Raw genomic sequence first — 18,472 nt, 5'->3', positions numbered from 1 at the left:
TTCCACGGCGAGAGTCGTCCAGTCACCCCTGCAAAAAGTTGAAAAGCAATAGCTTCCTGTCTGTATGTAGAATGTGTTGATGAGGCAGTGGGAGCACGCTTGATTATTATTTATTACACTGTCTTGTGTGATTACAGTAAAGATATCTTCTGTATATCTGGATATCTTTAAAACAATCTCACATACAGGGAGTCAGGGACACTGGATTAAACAATACATGATGCTATACATGTCTGGAGACTGTAAATTCCAGCATAGATAGTCACATTATAAATTGTACATGGCGACAATTTATGTCGGATTGACTGTTTGAATGAATGCATACGTCATTGGCCTTTCTTGTTTCGCTGTTCCTGAGCTTTGTATTTTTGTACGGGACAGTAAGATGACACTTGTTTGGATTGTTTCAAGCCGTTGTGGCCCCAGCTGAGGTCAACCTACAGCATTGAAAGTAGACCGGACCAGGAGAAGACCATTCCTGAGCGTTCTCTGGTGGGACTAAGTGTTGCGTTACCACTCTAGCCCGTCTTACCTGAGAGCCCACAGGTTGTGACTGTGGCTGCTACATGTGGAGGCTCCATTGACTCTGTGAGTGAAGAGGGAAGGGCTGAAACCAATGCACAAACTCTGTTCCTTGTGGTGGTGTTGTTCTTTACTGTGCAGTTTCAATGTAATTAAATTGTTTTTAACAACATGTTGTGTTTAATTGCTGCCTTCATCTTTTTGTTTTTGTTGGAAGCGTAATGACATATGGATGACACAAAGGATATTTTTTGCGGAGGTTGCATATAATTTTTTGCAAAAGTTCGTTATGGGTGGTTACACCTGGCTATGTGTAGGCACATGCACTAACCTCGGCAGCTTCCCAGCCTTTTCAGTTTTGTAGATTTAGCATGAAGCAATATCTGATTGACGATCATTCAACGTGTGCTGTCACGACTGTGGCTTTGATGCCAGCAGGAACCAGAAAAACACAGCAAAATACAAGCCAAACCTGCACTGTCCCATCAGTTGCTCAGAATGGTGACTAACATGTTTGATCCATGTGAGTCAAAGCATTTTATGTTCTACGGCACATTGATCTTATCCATCTGTAGCTCATTGGAGTGTGTTTACCTCACATGCACTATATTGTTTGAATGCATAGGCAGAATACTTATTCAACGTCTTTATTGTAGAAATGCTGAGGATCCAACAAAAAAATCAACAAAATCAAATATTCCAAAACGTTAACGCAATTAATGACTTTACAAACATTCATTTAAAATATTTCATCCCAAACCATCAAATATTGCAAATAAATTACAAAATTGTAATGTTCTTTTGCATAGGCAAAAATTAATTGGGCTCAAAGTGTTTACAATAAATATACAAGACTCGATAAGGTGATCAGATGGACTTTACAGAACACAAAAACACTGATGTTCACATTGAGGTCAGCACTGTGCTAGCTACAGTAAGTCAGGCCTTACTGCAGCTGTCACCTATCTGGTCCTTTTACTTGAGCTCCATCGTGGATGAGGACTTATGATGCTTTTTTGATTTCCTGTACTTGTAGGCCAGTAGGATGGTGGTCAGCAAGAAGACCAAACCAAGGGCCAACAGGGTCCACTGGCCAGCTGTGGCAGCTGAGCCATCCAGACTCATACCAAGGAAGTCCACTTTATTGTCCTCAATTACACCTGTTGGAAATGCACATAAAATACCAAGTAAGTACAATGCAGGGCTGCTCGTTTTCCACTCACTTACAGTCTCACTGATTGACCACATTTAACGAGCTGCAGCTTTATAATCTAAAGCCTTAAATGAACTGCAGCTGTAAAAAAGAAAGTGAAGCTGTTGTCTTGCAAAAGTAGCAAGAACACGCAAGATATTACTCTTCCTTGAGTGGGGGAGGGCACCTGGCTCCCTTTTTTAACAGGGCAGTCTGAAGAAACAGTCGCTCTCTCTCACCTCCTTTATATTCTTTCCACACCCTGCATCAAAATTCTGTTTTGCTCTCTTGATCTGCACGACACCAGCTGTGCTCTCTTCCCCCCACCATCTCTTCCTAGCGCTCTCTGTCACTGTTGCTCAGAATCTCATCAATCTAATCTGTACACATCCTTTCAGCAGGATCTCATCAGTAAAACAAGACGAGCAGGAGATTGATTTCAGAGGAAGCCGCAGCAGGAGAAAACAGAATTAATGCCGCTGTGTGAAGACAATGTGCCTTTTTTCTGGGAAGTTCTGGGAGTTCAAAAGACACTTGGCTGGGAGATTGGAAAACGTATTTATGCAAATTTCCAGTGAACAGGGCCTGCCCACATGCACATGCTTTTGTTAATGTATCTGTGGAAGTACCAAAGTATGTGTATGCATGAATGTGATGGACGTACCTGTACTTGAAGGTGTCCAGTCGTAGTTGGGCCAGCCAAGAACTTCTTTGTTCTTGTTGTTCTCCTTCTCCAACCAGTCAGTGAGAGGTTTGAAATACTCCTTGAGTGGTTCTGCGCTCATTTTGGACTGGCCGGTGATCAAGGTCATAGCCTCGGGCCAGGGCTTACTGAAGCCCAGCTTCATCATGTCACTGCAAATGTTAGCACGGGTCAGAGAGGAGGCTCAGCGGACATGAGGATCAGTAGCAAGAGTGTGTTCTAGAGATAATTACACACATGGCAGGCAGCATGTTTCAGCAGCTGCCTGCACTGACAAATGCTAAAATCTTTCATATGAGCTATTGAAAAAGAAAATAATGACAAAATAAATGTAACACATAATGTAATCATTTTCTTTTTGTAATTTCTGCTATCCATGTACGTTAATGAAATCCATTTTCTAATATCGAGAGAATATTTTTTGTGGAAACATGATTAGTGGTTGCATATCATTCAGTTTGTTGTGGGTGTGTGTACAGTAGGTGTGTGTACTAACCCCAGCAGTTTCCCAGCTGCTTTAGAATTGTAGATATCGCATTTATATAGAGGCCCTTCATGGCCAGCAGCATTACACAGAGCCTTGTGGAACTGAAACTGGATGATGAAGCTCACGAAGTACCTGGTTGAAGATAGTTAAACATGTACTGTCAAGACTGTGGCTTTAAATTTCAGAAAAAAAACAGCAAAACTGACTGATTTCTTGAGTCATGTGAGTAATAGCACATGAAGTCATTAAGTATAGTGCATTTATCTTATCTATCCATACTATCTTACAGCAGTTATCAGTCTGCCTGCACTCAGTTATCAGGTGCCCTGTCTGTTCTGCTGAATCGTGAATATTTACCTCACATAGGGCACATTGGCAGGGATGTGGAACTTTGCACCTGCGTCGAAGTCTTCCTCACTACGAGGTACAGGCGGACACAGGCCCTGGTACTTCATTCTGCAATGCAATGCAGTATAGTCTAATTTTTATTTAAGAAAATCGTTCCCAAATAAAAAAAAAATTAATTACACAACTTGCTGATTACAATTATTCATTGTATTTGTTCTAGATGATAACACTGAACACTGTAGTTGTAGAAATGCTGTTGCACCTGAGGTTCCACCATTCTTTATTGTACTCAGTTGTTGGGATGCGTCCGTCAAATACCCTCCATCTCCACTGATCCATCAGGTAGCCAAAAGGGAGGAAGGCGATCTTGTCAAGCGCCATGCTCATCAGGAAGTTGATGTCACTCTCTAGATGAAGGGATAGATGCACAAAAAGCATGAGCTGAACACTGTGATATAACATCACATGTTTTTACAGAACTATATGGCTCTTGCAGTCGTGATCACTTACCGGTGTTGTCTTCAACTTTGTCCAGTAGTCCGATGCTCTTCAGATGTTTGGGCGTGGACACGGACAGGGCGAGCACATCGCCAATGGCCTCATGGAAGCCAGGGTTGGCTCCATCGCGGAAGGACACAGGCTGGTCTTTGTACTGCAGGAAGTATTGGACGTGGCCCATCTCATGGTGCACTGTGATCAGGTCATCCATAGTCACGACTGTGCACTGTTTGATCCTGGAGACACAAACGAGGCCGTAAGTAAAGAGCCCGCGAGCACTCCATCTACCAGGCTTCTGTGCACCAGGCTGAAAAAGTTGTTCCAATGCTGCATGCATGTGCTTGTCTGTGACTGGCTGTGTTTGTTTTGTGTCTTAGCTCCGTACTTCTGTACTGCTGTACTCAGGTTTAAAGGTCCCAAGCTTTGAGCAACGTTCCTGCATTAAATTTAGGCAAGACCGCCGCGCTATCAAAGCAACGATGAGAGCCTACGAATTAGTTTGGCTGTGATAGATGTATTTTACCTGAAGTCCTTTCGGTTATAGAAGTCCCATGCAGAGGCATGACACACCACCTGCCGTCCATCAGATGGCTTCTCCAGCATGGACTTGTCCCAGAACTCTTGTGGCATTGGCAGCAGACCCAGAGAGGTGAAGAACTCGTCTGATACATGGAACATTTTGGTGGCGTTCCAGCCCTGAATGGGGACAAAAAGGAGTAACAGTGAAGATGTGGATATATATATGTGTGTGTATATATAACCAGTTTTGCAGGCAATGAAATATTCAACATTTGAAAAAGCAACAGCTATGTTGTAGTAGATGACAACACAAAGTGTAGACAAAAAATGAAGGATAGGAGGTAACCCTTGAAAATATGTATACTGTCTCTTCATGCAGAGTGGCGGAAGAATGCAGTGTGTGTTCTTTGTGTGTGTCCTGGTGTATTCATGTGTGCAGCGGCGATCGTTATGCAACAGCTGGTTGATGTGTTCATTCACCTGTGCCACCATAGCCGGAGTGGCGTCAACCTGTGTGGCATGTGGGTAGGGTATGGCCAAATCCATTATTCCAGACCACGTCTGTGCCCACATGTTGCCTGAAAGGGAAGAAAGACAGCATTCATATTTCATATTTCTTTGTCTAAAAAGTTATGGGGCACGCCGTCCTCTGCTCTGCCTGTGTTAAACCAAGTGGGATTTGTGACTGTGAGTCAGTCCAATGCCTAACCGTGTGGAACTGTCACACGCAATCTCATGCTTGACGCCTCTGAAAGCAAATCAAATCCCGCCTAAATCCAAATGCATCTACAGCCAACGACAGAATATCAATGGGGTATGCTTCCACATAAAAGGAGAGTTAGGGCGAGAGTGTTAGAATCCTTTAAATTCCATAGTGCAATACTGACTGAAGTGTGGTTTTGGCCTGTGAGATTAGCCTCAATTCCTGAAAGCCCAAAAGGTCCTTCTTGTTACTTACCAAGCAGATGAGCAGGAATGGGTCCCTTCAGATCGATGTGCTCAGGGCCATATTTTTTGTACAGGGCCCTGCGAACATAGGCATGCAAATTCTGATAGAATGGCTCCATCTGCTTCCACAGAGCCTCCAGGTCTTCCTCAAAGGTGGGGGTTTCATACAGGGAGCGCCAATAAGCCCCATTGTCAGAGTGACCTATAGACAGTACCAGGGAAAAAACATTCATCAGTGAAGTTTACTTTCTGAGTCTGTAATGCTGGCAAATGCAGTTTTATGCAAACATGTCCTGCAAAAAAAGCTGCTTCTGAAGCAGAGACTTAGCAGAGATTTTTAAACCACTTTCACATCTGTATGGTAAATATGATGCTACCACTAGCAGCTACTTAGCTTAGCACAAAGACTGGAAACAGGGTGTAACACATAGCCTGGCTCTATCCAAATCTGCCAACCATGCACCAGACAGTTTCTTGGCTGAGGACTATGTTGCAAGCAACCAAGAAATAATGCTTTTAGACTTCAGTTTTTGTAACAATTAAACAAACAAGATATAACTTACTCAGACTAGTTATTTCCCCCTGTTTTCAGTCTTGGTGCTAAGCTAAGCTAACCAGTTGCTTACATTGGTTCTACCCCCAAAACATGAACGTGATATCAATCTTCTCATCTAACTCTCAGTTAGAAGAATGTAAATGCTTTTTTCCCAAACGTTGACTCTGTATAGCCCAGACAATTGAAACCAGCCATTTGCCACTGCTTGTAAGTATTAATGGAATTGTGCTAAAACTGGTTCTTTGACTCCACCAATTAAAAACAACCAAACAGATTATCTTTGACCTCAGAACAGCCCACCAGAAAACCGCTCTCTCCAGCTCTCCATGGCTCCATCTCTCAAGCAAAAGAGAGCACGTAGAGTCTCAAGCTAGATGTGAAATTATTTTTAAAAGGTCATACCATTGAGTCTGGCAGCTCGGTTGGCCAGTTCAACATATTTTGTGTACTGCTCGCGCAGTGCTTTGCCGGCAGAGTCTCTCCATCCTTTCCAGGCAAACAACAATTTGTCATAATCCCTGGACTCTGCCATGATCTTCTGGAGATCTGAAACACAGCACATTCTGTTATTGCACAAACTTAACCAACGGTATAATCGCAACACAGCAGAGTATTCATGGTGTCTTTGATCAGATGTTTAGGTTTTTCATGGGAAATACTCAAGGGCAAATTATTACAGTTATTACATTATTTCATTCATATACAATCAAACTCTCCATATTAGGATTGGCATCTATTCCATAGTCTTACCGGGATCCAGCTGATAGCACTTATCACCTTCGCAGACCTTTGCCACACTGTACGTAGTCTCCATTTGGGACAGGAGGGTGTTGTACTGAAAAGGTAAAGGCACCCACCAAGCATTAGATACAAGTGAACCCATCAGCACCATATGAAGGAAATACCTCCCTTTTCAGGTTACAGAATCGGCTGTAACAGTCTGGCCAGAGCCTCAGATTTTAACAAGGTGGTGGAGGGTTTTGAACAGAAATCAGTGAGAAACAGAAGCCTGTTAACACATCTGGCACATGTCCAGTGTCTAATACATTTTGATGGCAAACATCAGGAATTTAAAGCATGCTGATGTGAGTAGTGTGAGGGAAGCTTAGCGCTCTGAACCTGCACTATCCATTAATGCTCTGGGACAACAGTTCATTTCTCGCTGCCTGTTGGATCCAACTTTGTGGATTCTGGGTCAGCATCAACTACTAGCTGCTAATTCTCTCGTCAGCTAGTTAATGTTAGGTAGCTAAAGCGAACAGATGTCTATCAGCGTGAGCAAGTGCCTAAATAAATTAAATAAATCCAGTGTGTTTTGCGCCTCCGTGTTGTATGCACACTGATCATTGTTACTGGAAACACATCTCTTGCTGTGTGTGGTTTTCACAGACAGCTGAGGCTTTCCCACATAAGTCAAGCAATGGAACTTTTTCTGCCTCCAGAGCAGCTCTGTTTCAAAGAAATATTTGAAAAAAGGAAAGCTCTTTCCTCCTCACCTCTTTCAGATCGGTCTCGTTCAGTGCGGCCCTCTCGATGTCGCTGAGTTTTTTGATGATGCGTTTGACCGAGCTGTCCTGGAAGTCCGTGGTGTCGAACTCACGGGCCCTCTTTCCGTACTCCAGGGTGTGGGCTGACATCGCCAGGCTCCTCTGAAGCTAAAGAAGGGAAATACATGCTCTTTATTTTTTCTATTTTCACATTATGCGTCAGCGTAGCAGGGTGATTGGATGGATGAATGGGTGGATTGATTGATCGACAGTTAAAAACTGCTCAGATTGGTACGCCACTCTCTGTGGGGTCGGTCAGTCAAAGGGTCTCACCATCGCCTCCTCGTTCTCGTCGTTGATGTCGGTGTTGTACTTCCAGGAGGCCTCAGTGTAGTTGTTCCACACCACCTCAGCTGTAGCGTTGTACTCATCTAGAAGTGTCTTCGCCTCAAGCTCATTTGTATTCTTGTCTGGGTAAACAAGTAGAAGGACAAGTTAGCTGAAGTGCAGGATGCATATTGCAAGTAAAGATCCATGTCATTAAGTCTGAAACGTACAATCACATTTCACAAAATCACCATGCTGCAGGCTCTTCATGTTTTCAGCTGGACTTTTTTGTTCGCCATTCAGTTCGAGCAGTACTCTCAGGTGTGCTTTGAATTCTATTTTCATTAAATAAATGTCTGATAAGTCACTATCTATTGCCAAATGAGGTAACACAATGGTGATTGAGCCTGTGGCCCACTGATGAAAGTATTGCAATATTTATGTGTTTGCAGTGTTACGAACTGGGTGTCACCCTCTACAATCCCGGAAAAAATGTCGTGTTAAGTTCATGCTAGCGCAAGCCGAACATTTCCTAGTGCTGCTTTGCATTAAAAGCATTTAAATGGCAAAACACAAGCTGACTTCCATAGTCACAGCACAGTGACAACGTATAGTATTCTTCAGTGAGCACTGATTCGCTCATCAACAATGTGTCTATAAAACAAGACGAAGGTCATTTTTGGCTTTTTTTTTTGACAGCGATTAGTTTGAAATATTGCAGAGAGTAATTGAATAAGAAGGAGCAACTACAGTGATCTGTTTGGTGAAAAGCTGCAGGCTGCAAACTCATAATTTCTGGGCAAGTGTCTTCACTAATTTTACTACTTTTTAAAGTCAAATTCAAAGCTTTGAAAGTTTTAAAACGTTTTGTCGCCCTGTAATTTTTGTTGAGATAATTTACTTTCCTACTTTAGAAAAACTTGTGTCTTTTTTTTCATTGTAGTACTAAACCAGATTTGCTGCTATCGCTGGTAACTAGATGTGTCACAAAATCAACCAGACTGAAATCTCAAAGATTGCCACTTTAAATTGTTTCTTACTAATATCATCAGGGTAGCCCTCAGGGACGGGTGGGACCCAATCAATTTCAGGCCATCCCAAAGTCTCATCCACATTCTGTTTTTCCAGCCAGTCAGTAATGGGCTGAAAGTACTTCATGAGCGAGCTGGCATTCAACTTGTCGGTGCCTATAGCCTCCTTGAGCACATCAGGCCAAGGCTGGGAAGAGCCAGCTTGAAGAATTTTCCTGGAGGAGGTAGAATGAAATTGTATTACACATCACCACTTGTATAAACGGTTATTCACGCTCTGTGTAATGAACAACGGAGGTCCAGTCATATTACTAACTTTAAAATGGCCCCTGCTTCTTTGGAGTTGTAGATGTCACATCTGTGCAAAGATACGTTTTGCTTGGTCGCCGCACACAGTTTTTCATGAAGCTGGAACTGCAGGATGAAGCTTACAAAATACCTGCAGGGGGACAGAATTGCTTTACACCTCTTCAGTGCATCACCTTTACATCACTACCTTTAAACATTTTCACAAAACTTCATTAAAAGTAAAAAAGACAGAAATCATTATGAGACTTGACAAAACACTTAAAGCAGGTGACATCACGCAAGACAGGTCAGAAACAGCCGATTAAAGGTTGCTACAACTACACATAAATAGAGTTTAAATGGGTTTTATATTCTGTACTTTTTGGGAAAGACTATACAAAGTCTTTCATACGTTAATACACTGACTATAGCACCACTAAACTAAAAAATGACACCAAAGTTTAGGTAATAAGAATGTTCTAATGCGTTTCAGCAGCCACTACTTCATCAGCTTTAAGTGTGTGTTTAACAATTCCCCACATTGTTAAAGAAACGAGCTGGAGTCAGAGGCTTTTCTTATACAGCCTCCTGCCTCTGCAACAAGCTTCCTGCTATTGTAGGGCTGTTGTATTGTTTAAAAGCACGCTCAAGTGCCAGTAATTCAGTCCAGATTACAACACGCAATACCTTAATTCCCAGCACACCAGTCATTCCTGCATGTTCAATCACTTTACCTTGTTGCAATATCCCTGCTACCCTCATATGCTCATGCAGGCACGTACACAAACACACACTTATCGTGCACTGAAAGGACTGTGGCTGAAACGAGTAGAGCATGAATCAGACGGCTAGGAAAATACTTAATGTAATTGCCCAAACTGACTGTCTTTATTTCTTCTGTATGTAAAGTAGGACATAGTGGCGGGGCTGGAACAGGACGGTACCTGATGTATGGTGTGTTTCCAGGGATGTGGTATTTTGCCCCAGGGTCAAAGGAGTCCAGTGAACGCTTGATGGGTGGGCAGATGCCTTGATATTTTGTCCTTTAAAATGAAATGGAGACATAGATTTAGAATACACTGGCACGGCTTGTATAGCTAAGACATGAGTTGTGGAAAGTTATTCAGCCTGTAATGATTTTGTGTATCTATTAAGAGTCAGCTGGGCAGGGGTGCTTTTTTTCCAGCAACCATCGGCTTGAGAGCAAGTTTCAGCTCGCTCTCGTCTCGCCACTCTCGTGGCGCTGTTTTTGGCAGCGGCAGGCTGTTGGCTATTTTCAGCCAATAAGCTCTAAGAGCCCACTCTTTCATTACACTACCTGCTCAGCACCGAACAACAGACAGATGCCAACAAGCTGGTGAACACAGTGGAGCTTTTAGCAGCTATACAGCCAGATAGCAAGAGATGGAAGAGACCAAAAACAGAGCTAAAAGAGAATTAATATTGGACTCTTATTCGAACACAACTCCAAATAAATTCCAATGGTCATAATAAAACATAGTAATATAAATATTGATAATAGGCTGGATGTTTGCTATGAAATCCACCATATAAACGAGGTGATGGTTTGAGAATGTTCACATCTTGTTTCCATTGGCCCACCAACAGCCAAAGAACAACATCTCTCAACGTCTCTGCCGATTCAAACAATGGGCTATTGCTATGTTAGCTTAGCATAGCTTTAGACTGGAAACCATTAAAAGCAGCTAGGCTGGCGCATAAAAGCCTACCTGAGGTACCACCAGTCAGTGTTGTACCGTTCTTCAGGGGTGTGTCCACTGAATACACCCCATCTCCATTGGTCAATGAGGTAGCCAAAGGGAAGGAAGGCTATCTTCTCCAGAGCCATTTTTAACAGGTAATTGAGATCAGTTCCTGGAGAAACACAAGGCCACATTTTTTTAGATCATTTGATGATGAACAAGATATTCAAAACTTCATGTGATGGCCTAATGTTTGCAATCTTTGTCTCTTTACCCTGATCAGAGGACACAGATTCCAGCAGATTAATGGCTTTCAGATGTTCAGGTGTGGAGACGGACAGAGACAAAACATCACCAATAGCCTCATGAAAACCAGGGTTAGCTCCGCGACGGAAGCCCACAGGCTGGTCCTTGTACTGCAGGTAATACTGGATGTGGCCCATCTCATGGTGTACAGTAAAGAGCTGTTCCATTGTTACTGTGGTGCACTGCTTGATCCTACAGAGGATGAAACATCAATATATTTGATTACATCGCATTATCACATTTCTACCCTGGGAGCTCACAGTTAGCACTTAAACATCACAGTGTGTCTTGAAATCCCGTTTGGATTTCTCTGTTAAGTGTACAATAATCACGATATAGCTTGTATCTGTTTTCAGCTTGTAAGTTCGCAATGAATCGCAATCCCAATTTCAAAGAAGTTGGGACGCTGTGTAAAACATAAATAAAAACAGAATGCAATCATTGCAATGCAAACAGCAGTTTTACAAAGTGTTCCTCAGCCCATGTGGTAACATCCTTTATACAATCATGTGTTCACAAAGTGGTGAACCTCGCTCCATCCTCGCTTGTGAACCACTGAGCCTTTCCAGGATGCTCCTTTCATACCCAGTCATGATCCTATCACCTGTTACCAATCAACCTGTTTACCTGTGGAATGATCCAAACAGGTGTTTTTGGAGCGTTCCACAACTTTCCCAGTATTTTGTTGCTCCGGTCCCAAATTGTTTGAAACGTCTTGCTGTCATCAAATTCAGAATAAGCAAATATTTACAAAAATTGATGAAGATCATGAGGTCAAACATTGAATACATTGCAAATTATCACATTTTATTGTTCTTTATATTTACACAGCGTCCAGCTTTTTGGGAATCAGGCTTGTAGCTGAAGTGTAATTCATCAAACAGCTCACTTTTAACTAAATCTATTCATTTTACCTGAAGTCTTTGCGGTTGTAAAAGTCCCAGGCAGACGCATGGCACACCACCTCTCGACCTTCAGGCTTCACCAGCATGGATTCATCCCAAAACTCCTGAGGCATCGGATCTAAACCCAGAGACGTAAAGAACACCTCTGCCACACGAAACATGCGTTGGGCATCATAGCCCTGAAAAAGGGGAAACAGTGACACAAATCACAATTCAGCTACCTGACAAAATCACCTAAAAAATTTTGATTTGTGGTGGCATTTTTCTGCTGGTGAGGCCACCGTCTGCAGGACCTACAGAATAGATCATTTTCTTCCTACAGAACATCCCAGTGGCACAAAATCTTTCCCCCACACTTACATCTTTGACCATTTTATCGGTCACATCCATGTTGGTTTTGTTAGGATATGGGATCATCATATCGTAAATATTGTTCCAGGTCTGGGCCCACATATTTCCTGAAGGCAAGGAAGAAAACACACTTAAGCAACAATTGTCATTTGTTATGTGATACTCTGCTCAGAGGCACTGTAGGAAATGCCTCATTCACAGTACTGAGATAAGCTCACAAAACAACCCGCCATGACGTGTCTCCATCTTAATGGGTGATTACATCTGTGGCGATTTATCAAGCTTTTATTAAGTAATAATTAAGTGTTTATATTAAGGACTATTAACTTCCTCCATTATAGAGCAGGTTGAGTTGTGGTAAATGAGCATTATATTTGGTGATGGGTTCCAACAGATGATTGAGTATTTGATGCAGTTCTGAGGAGGTAAAATATGGAGATTTGTTCTTTTACTCTGCAGCCAACAAATCCATAATTAAATCTTTCACAGTCTTTCTTAAGTAGTCTCTTTTGCCTCTTTCTGACACTTCTACTATCCTCTCATTTATAGATCTTGTCAGCAGATAGTGTATGTTAGCAACATAAAAATGTTCTGTTGTACCTAGCAGGTGAGCAGGGATGGGTCCTTTAAGGTTGATGTACTTGGGACCGTACAGGTTGTAGAGTTTGCGGCGCACAAAGGCATGCAGGTTCTTGTAGAGGGGTTCAATGGTCCTATAGATTTCCTCAAGATCCTCCACAAAGGTATCAGTCTCATACCAAGAGCGCCATTCGGCTCCAGTGTCCTTAAATCCTAAACAGGACAAAAGTTAGTGTTCCTTCTCTCTATTTCTTTCCCTTCCTCTAGCATTAATTTATTCTCCTTGTTCTTTCCATACGACATTCTTGTTAAATTAATTTGGTATTTTGAGAATTGTGGACCTTGTGGTCTCAGTGTCAAAGGTCAACAGGAAGTTCTTACCATCAGCTTGAGAGGCTCTGTTGCTGACTTCCACAAAGTCTTTGAACAGCGACTTAAGAGGTACACCTGCTGCTTTGTGCCATTCGTCCCAGACAAACAGCAGCTGCTTGTAATTCCTGGAGCTGGCCATGATTTCTGTGAGATCTGCGTAATGAAGAACATCCAGCACATCCTCAGGCATAGAGAAAAAGATGGAATATGAAGGGAGGCTGAAGTTTTTCCTAAAACAATCAAGATGTATTGGTGTCGAGATGACTTTTCGCTCTCAGCAGGAAAAGGGAAGAACAGACACATTATCCAAGAGATTAGCTTTGACAGCTCCGTGAGAGTCTGAGCGTCATGTAAAACAACATTTATCTTCAAAATGCCAGAAGGAGGAAATGAAGGTGAAGGAAAAGAGACAGCTGAAGACTACTGAAGATGATTAAAATGGTGCAAAAGTTGAAAGTGTTTGTTCTTATAATGACATTATATTCTTTGTGAGGGGATGTACCACATACTTTGAATAACCCTGTTCCACCTTAGATTATTTGCAAGATCAAGAAACCAATAATCATTATGTGAACGGCACCTTAACAGCATTAAATTATCTTATTTATGTTTACAAGTGTTCATTTTAAGTAGAAATAATTGTTTTTGCTCTGCTGCTGTACTGTGTGTGTTGGAAAGGATTTCTCACAATTACTGTTGGCAGTTAAACACAGAGCCATTGTTCACAATACATGCCGGCAGTGTTAAAAGCTACTGACATGCTGTTTCTATAGCTTTGTTACTCAACACTCGTGGACACATCCATAACACTTCCTTTGGAGACCTCTCTGAAGTAATTTGCCCATCCTGTTACGTTCCCAAGAGCAGATACGATCTTACAGCTGTTTTTCTTTCTAGACTTCCCCTCTACAATGTTGTTTGCGCCACTGTCCTAAACATTGCCCCATTCCTGTTTTCTTTATTCCTAATAACTCCAAAACATCTGTACTACATACTTCATGCATTTCAAGCCTCAAACTGGGCATTTGGTCTGTATTTACTCACGTGGTTCCAGGCTCCAGCTTACGTCCGGCTCTGGATGCACTTTGGCCGTTGAATAAATTTTGTCCATTTGGCTGAGACGTTCGTTATACTAGAGACAAGAAAAAGAGATGCGAAGTCAGGCTTTGATGTTCAAAAGAGGTCAGCACTAATTCGGTGACCAGAACTCAGAGCAAGTTCAAAAACATGAAATAGAAACAAACCAGCTGTCTGTCTGCCTGGTTCAGGTTGGCAGCTCCCAGCAGCTTGATCTTTTCCATCAGTGTCCTGTCTTTTCTGTCAGGGAGAGTGTTGACGAGTTCTGCAGGGAAGACCTGCTTGGCCATTGACCCCCATGCGAATGCGAAGGCCTGCTCATCAAGGGCTGCGTTAACCTGAAGATGAGAGGAGAAGGAAGTGAATGATAGCAATACACTGAAGCTCTTCATTTCTGCAGTTACCCAGAATCTAAAATGTGAAGACCTGCCAAGAGGGGATAATGAATATGTAGCATCAGTCATTTAGCTTCTTTATCTCTTAAAATGTGTTTTTGTGTACTCTACTCTACTCTACTTCTACCTGTGATGTGTGTCACAGGTAGAATGTGCGAAGCAACAAGAGTGCTCGGACATGGTGGACACCTTTGTTGGTGTGGGAGGAACCACCCGCACCTCCTCAGATGAAGGAGTTACTGATGGTGGACATGAAGAGAACTAAGATACTTGATTAGTTTTATCAGGATGTATATACAGATATATATTGTAAATCAGGCCATCACTTTGGTCCTGACTGAACAATCTTGGATGGATTGTCATGACATTCATGGTCCTCATAGGATGAATCCTACTCACTCAGGGTTAGGCTTAACTATCTTTTCCTCTAGCGCCCCCAACAGGTTGACACTTGTGGCTCACAGCAAAATGTCTCACATGCGTTAAATGCAATTTGGTGCAGGCATTCATGATCTTTATGAAACTTGATAATCCCCTGATTTTAGAGCTTCTACCGTGGCAGTGCACACTTGTTATTCAACTCCTATACCTACAACATGGCTTCATCTGTGACTTAACATGTTCCTTGACAACTGTACCAACATATCTTCCCTCTGGGATCAATAAAGTGTTACAAATGTCTTTGCATCAAGTACGCATGTTCCTATATAGCCTCCCTGAATCTCGGGCGCTTTTCTTTATAGCATTCTGGAAGGTCATGGAGGCACTGCAGGCCCTCTCAGTACATAATGGCATTGCTGGAAGAATGGATGGAGTCAAGGCTGCCGTGGAGCACTGTACAGACACTATATGTGTTGCACATTGATTTTCAACATGATGAACTACTGCTGTTCTGTTACAGCACTGTGTGTCCTATATCCTGTACTTTTGCCATTTCATTTGCCTCTATTTCATTGTGTTGCCGCTCTATACCACACTTGAGGAAAATATCTGCACACACTGATGTTGTTGGAGCAACAGAGCAACGACTTGGTGCCCACAGCTCACTACTTGCTCAACACACATCCTGATAAAACCGTCAGGACAGTAGCTTCATTCCAGTAATGTTTTCATTAAAGCCTTTCTTATCTTTCTTTCCCAGCCTTCACTAAAATAACAGGCAGCAGGAGGGAAATCTGGTGACAGTGAGGTAAAGTGTTAACTCTGACCTTTGTGCTCTTCCTCTCAATCACTGTCTTTTTCTCAATCGTTTTCTTCCAGCATGCCTTCAGCCATCCATGCACCCAGATAATCACATTCTCGACCAAAGAAACAAAGTAAAGATAAGGCTTTACTTTGCTTCTCTTTGTTATACAAGCTGCACTGAGTGTTGTAAATGTTAGAGGCAAAGTGTAACAGTAACTTCTCCATTAACAAATCATTATACTCATTTACCCTTTGAACAAAAAACATGTGTGTGCCCTAAGGATAAGTGGACTTGAATCCAGCAGTACTGTAAGAGTTTCGAACACATTCTCTTTGATTGTTAGCTTTTAATTCTCCAACTTCACATAGAAATTGCATGAAAAGGCTGCCAACATGCAAGAAGATGAGCCTGAGCCTCAAGTCTGACTTTGACACTTGTTATTTCATTGCAAGGTTCAAAGGACATCAGTCACTGATATCCACTCTCGTCAGATTTTATTCAGCATGATTAGAGGCTTGTGAGCTGATCCTCGTTCTGTTTGATCCTCCACACGTTGAACCTGAGCTTCATTTGCACTGAGACCAGATCACCCTCACCTCTGAAGCTGCATGGGGCTGAGGAGCAAGAGTGTGTGCATTTGCATGTTCGCTTTAAATGCATGAGCAGAGTGCATTTAATGCTGGCGATCTAATCTGCTAGTTTGCTGCTGTAATTTAAATGTAAGGGAATTACAGTGCAGCGTAAGTGGAATGCAAACATTAGAAAACTGAAGCATGGAGTTGCCATGATCCCCCTGGCTGCCAGATCAGATGGAGCTCAGTGCTCTGATCCACTTTGATCCCATCTTTGAACTGCCCAGAAAAAGAAAAAAAAAGTCACGCTCCTACATGGCAACCTCAAGCCTGCTCATCTTTCACCTTACATCTCAAACACATTCGGGAGAGCGGAACACATTCTGCAGCCTGACCCTGTTGACACTGGTGCCGTGGGGGCCACATCTACACCTGTTCAATGTGGGAGGAGAGCAGTGTTCAAAGCCTGGATAGTGTCCTCAAATCCTGTTGTGACAGCTGTCCAAGCACACAGGAAAAAAAACAGTCTTTGCCCTGAGTGAGCCGTTTGGATAATTCGCTTTCATGAGTTAATATATGAGTAAGCTTGTATTGTTTGCACGCATCCATGAATATGAGTGTGTGGACTCTTGCATGTACAGGCAAGTCAATATCACACCTCTGCGGTTTCATTGACTCCTGCAACCTCCTGCCTGGCTGTTTCTGCTGCTTTATTGTCGGTGTCCTGTCTGCCTTGTCTTCAACATTGATGCAAATGCTTCTCAGGCATGTGCGAGATAAAACTGTAAAACCATTTCAGTCTGCTATTAATGTAATGGCTCGTAGCTCGCTTCTAAATGGGGGCATTTTGAAAGGTAGGTATTTCAAGCTATTTCATTGGCTGTGAATATTGCCACATTGGACCATAAAGACTTAGTGTGCATAAAACTGCATCCTGTAGCGGGTGCGTCCATCTAGAGAAACTGTATAAAGCAGAAAATATCATAAAAGAGCCAGTTAAACTAATAAATAGCCGTCATAAAAGCACATAAGACCCCCTAGAAATATATTCAAAACTTGTAGACGTTCACACTGCAGGCACTAAGATCTGTTTCATATTTCCAGTAACACACAAGCTGAGTTGGCTGCACTGGGAGGAAACTGAGCATGTATTTCTGGAGAGAGATGAATAGGGGTGATCTCCAAGTCAAGCAGGGCTCAGCTCCACAGAAACCCTTGACCATGCATGCATTAATGGTGACGAGGTGCCAGTACTGGCAAGAGCTGATCTAAACGGGCCAATTAAACACCAGATGCGAGTGAAAGGTTCAGCTAACATGTCACCCTCTAAGCCCCAGGAGTTGTCCTACCTGAAGGACGGAGTTGTGGTCCGTTATGTTGGTGTTGTAGTTCCAGCTGGCAGAGACACTCTGAAATAGCACCAGCTCGGCAGTGCTGTTGTACTCTTGAAGGAACCTTAATGCTTCCTCTGTGGTGCTCGTAAAATTCCCTGGCATCCATTCTTCTTTCAGAGCTTCAGAGAGTCCCAAGACTGGCAACAGCAGCAGCAGGACTGTCCACACAGACCTGTCCACACTGGTGCCCATGGCTAGCCTGCACCAGGGAAAGAGTGGAAGAGAAAAACTGGAAAGTGAAAGAGTTAGGAGCTAAAAATACACTTGCTCCAGTGAAGTGAGTGTACACCTTCCCCCTGGTGCTGGTTAAATGCACAAAAGCCAAAGCGAGCTTCTTTTAAAGTGCCAGTTTAACCCAGCCCACACTCCTCTGCAGCCTTCCCTCTTAGCAGTTTACGGCACTGGATGTATTTCCTCCCAATCCCCTTGCCTACTATCCCCCCCCTCCCCTCCTTTTGCTGTTTATCAGCCTGTCAGGGTTTGGATAGCTGGCAGTATCTCTGATAAGATCCAAGTTTCTATAAATGTACGAGATGAGAGATAAGATATGACACCAGTGTGGTGTGCCTGTCTGCCTGCCTGCCTGTAGGGTGGCAGATCTTCAATAACCGGCACTGGAGAGTCTGGGAGGGACTCCACATACTTTGCTCTCAGTTCCCTCCTTCAGAAACAGAGGGAGGGGGGAGTTGTAAAGACAGGGCTGAAAGAGAGAGGGAACAGGGGGAT

The 18,472-nt window shown here is 42.8% G+C and overlaps 1 protein-coding gene across 1 annotated transcript; it reads right to left on the bottom strand.

Moving 5' to 3' along the window:
- Positions 1–1,155: 1,155 nt before the first annotated feature.
- ace (angiotensin I converting enzyme (peptidyl-dipeptidase A) 1) lies at positions 1,156–18,107 on the bottom strand. The gene is made up of 25 exons (XM_041962561.1): positions 17,702–18,107; positions 14,367–14,537; positions 14,167–14,254; positions 13,132–13,275; positions 12,772–12,963; positions 12,181–12,278; positions 11,830–11,999; positions 10,884–11,107; positions 10,637–10,781; positions 9,851–9,949; positions 8,935–9,057; positions 8,628–8,833; positions 7,594–7,730; positions 7,270–7,428; positions 6,524–6,608; positions 6,176–6,319; positions 5,228–5,419; positions 4,750–4,847; positions 4,274–4,446; positions 3,763–3,986; positions 3,515–3,659; positions 3,262–3,360; positions 2,914–3,036; positions 2,379–2,569; positions 1,156–1,682 (listed from the first exon to the last, which is right to left on the bottom strand). The coding sequence occupies exons 1-25, from the start codon at positions 17,936–17,938 to the stop codon at positions 1,498–1,500; spliced, it is 3,852 nt and encodes a 1,283-aa protein (XP_041818495.1). The 5' UTR covers positions 17,939–18,107; the 3' UTR covers positions 1,156–1,497.
- Positions 18,108–18,472: the final 365 nt, after the last annotated feature.

The sequence above is a fragment of the Chelmon rostratus genome, chromosome 21 (assembly GCF_017976325.1).
Source record: "Chelmon rostratus isolate fCheRos1 chromosome 21, fCheRos1.pri, whole genome shotgun sequence".
In the NCBI taxonomy this organism is placed as follows: domain Eukaryota; kingdom Metazoa; phylum Chordata; class Actinopteri; order Chaetodontiformes; family Chaetodontidae; genus Chelmon; species Chelmon rostratus.
The sequence above is the reverse complement of the archived record's forward strand: the minus strand, read 5'-3'. Positions and strand labels throughout refer to the sequence as shown.

Coding starts and splice junctions, on each gene's coding strand:
- ace (XM_041962561.1), bottom strand. CDS start 17,938: ATGGGCACCAGTGTGGACAGGTCTGTGTGGACAGTCCTGCTGCTGCTG. Junction 7,731..8,627: donor GGGCTACCCTGATGATATTA/GTAAGAAACAAT, acceptor TTGTTTACCCAG/ACAAGAATACAAATGAGCTT. Junction 3,987..4,273: donor TATAACCGAAAGGACTTCAG/GTAAAATACATC, acceptor TTGTGTCTCCAG/GATCAAACAGTGCACAGTCG.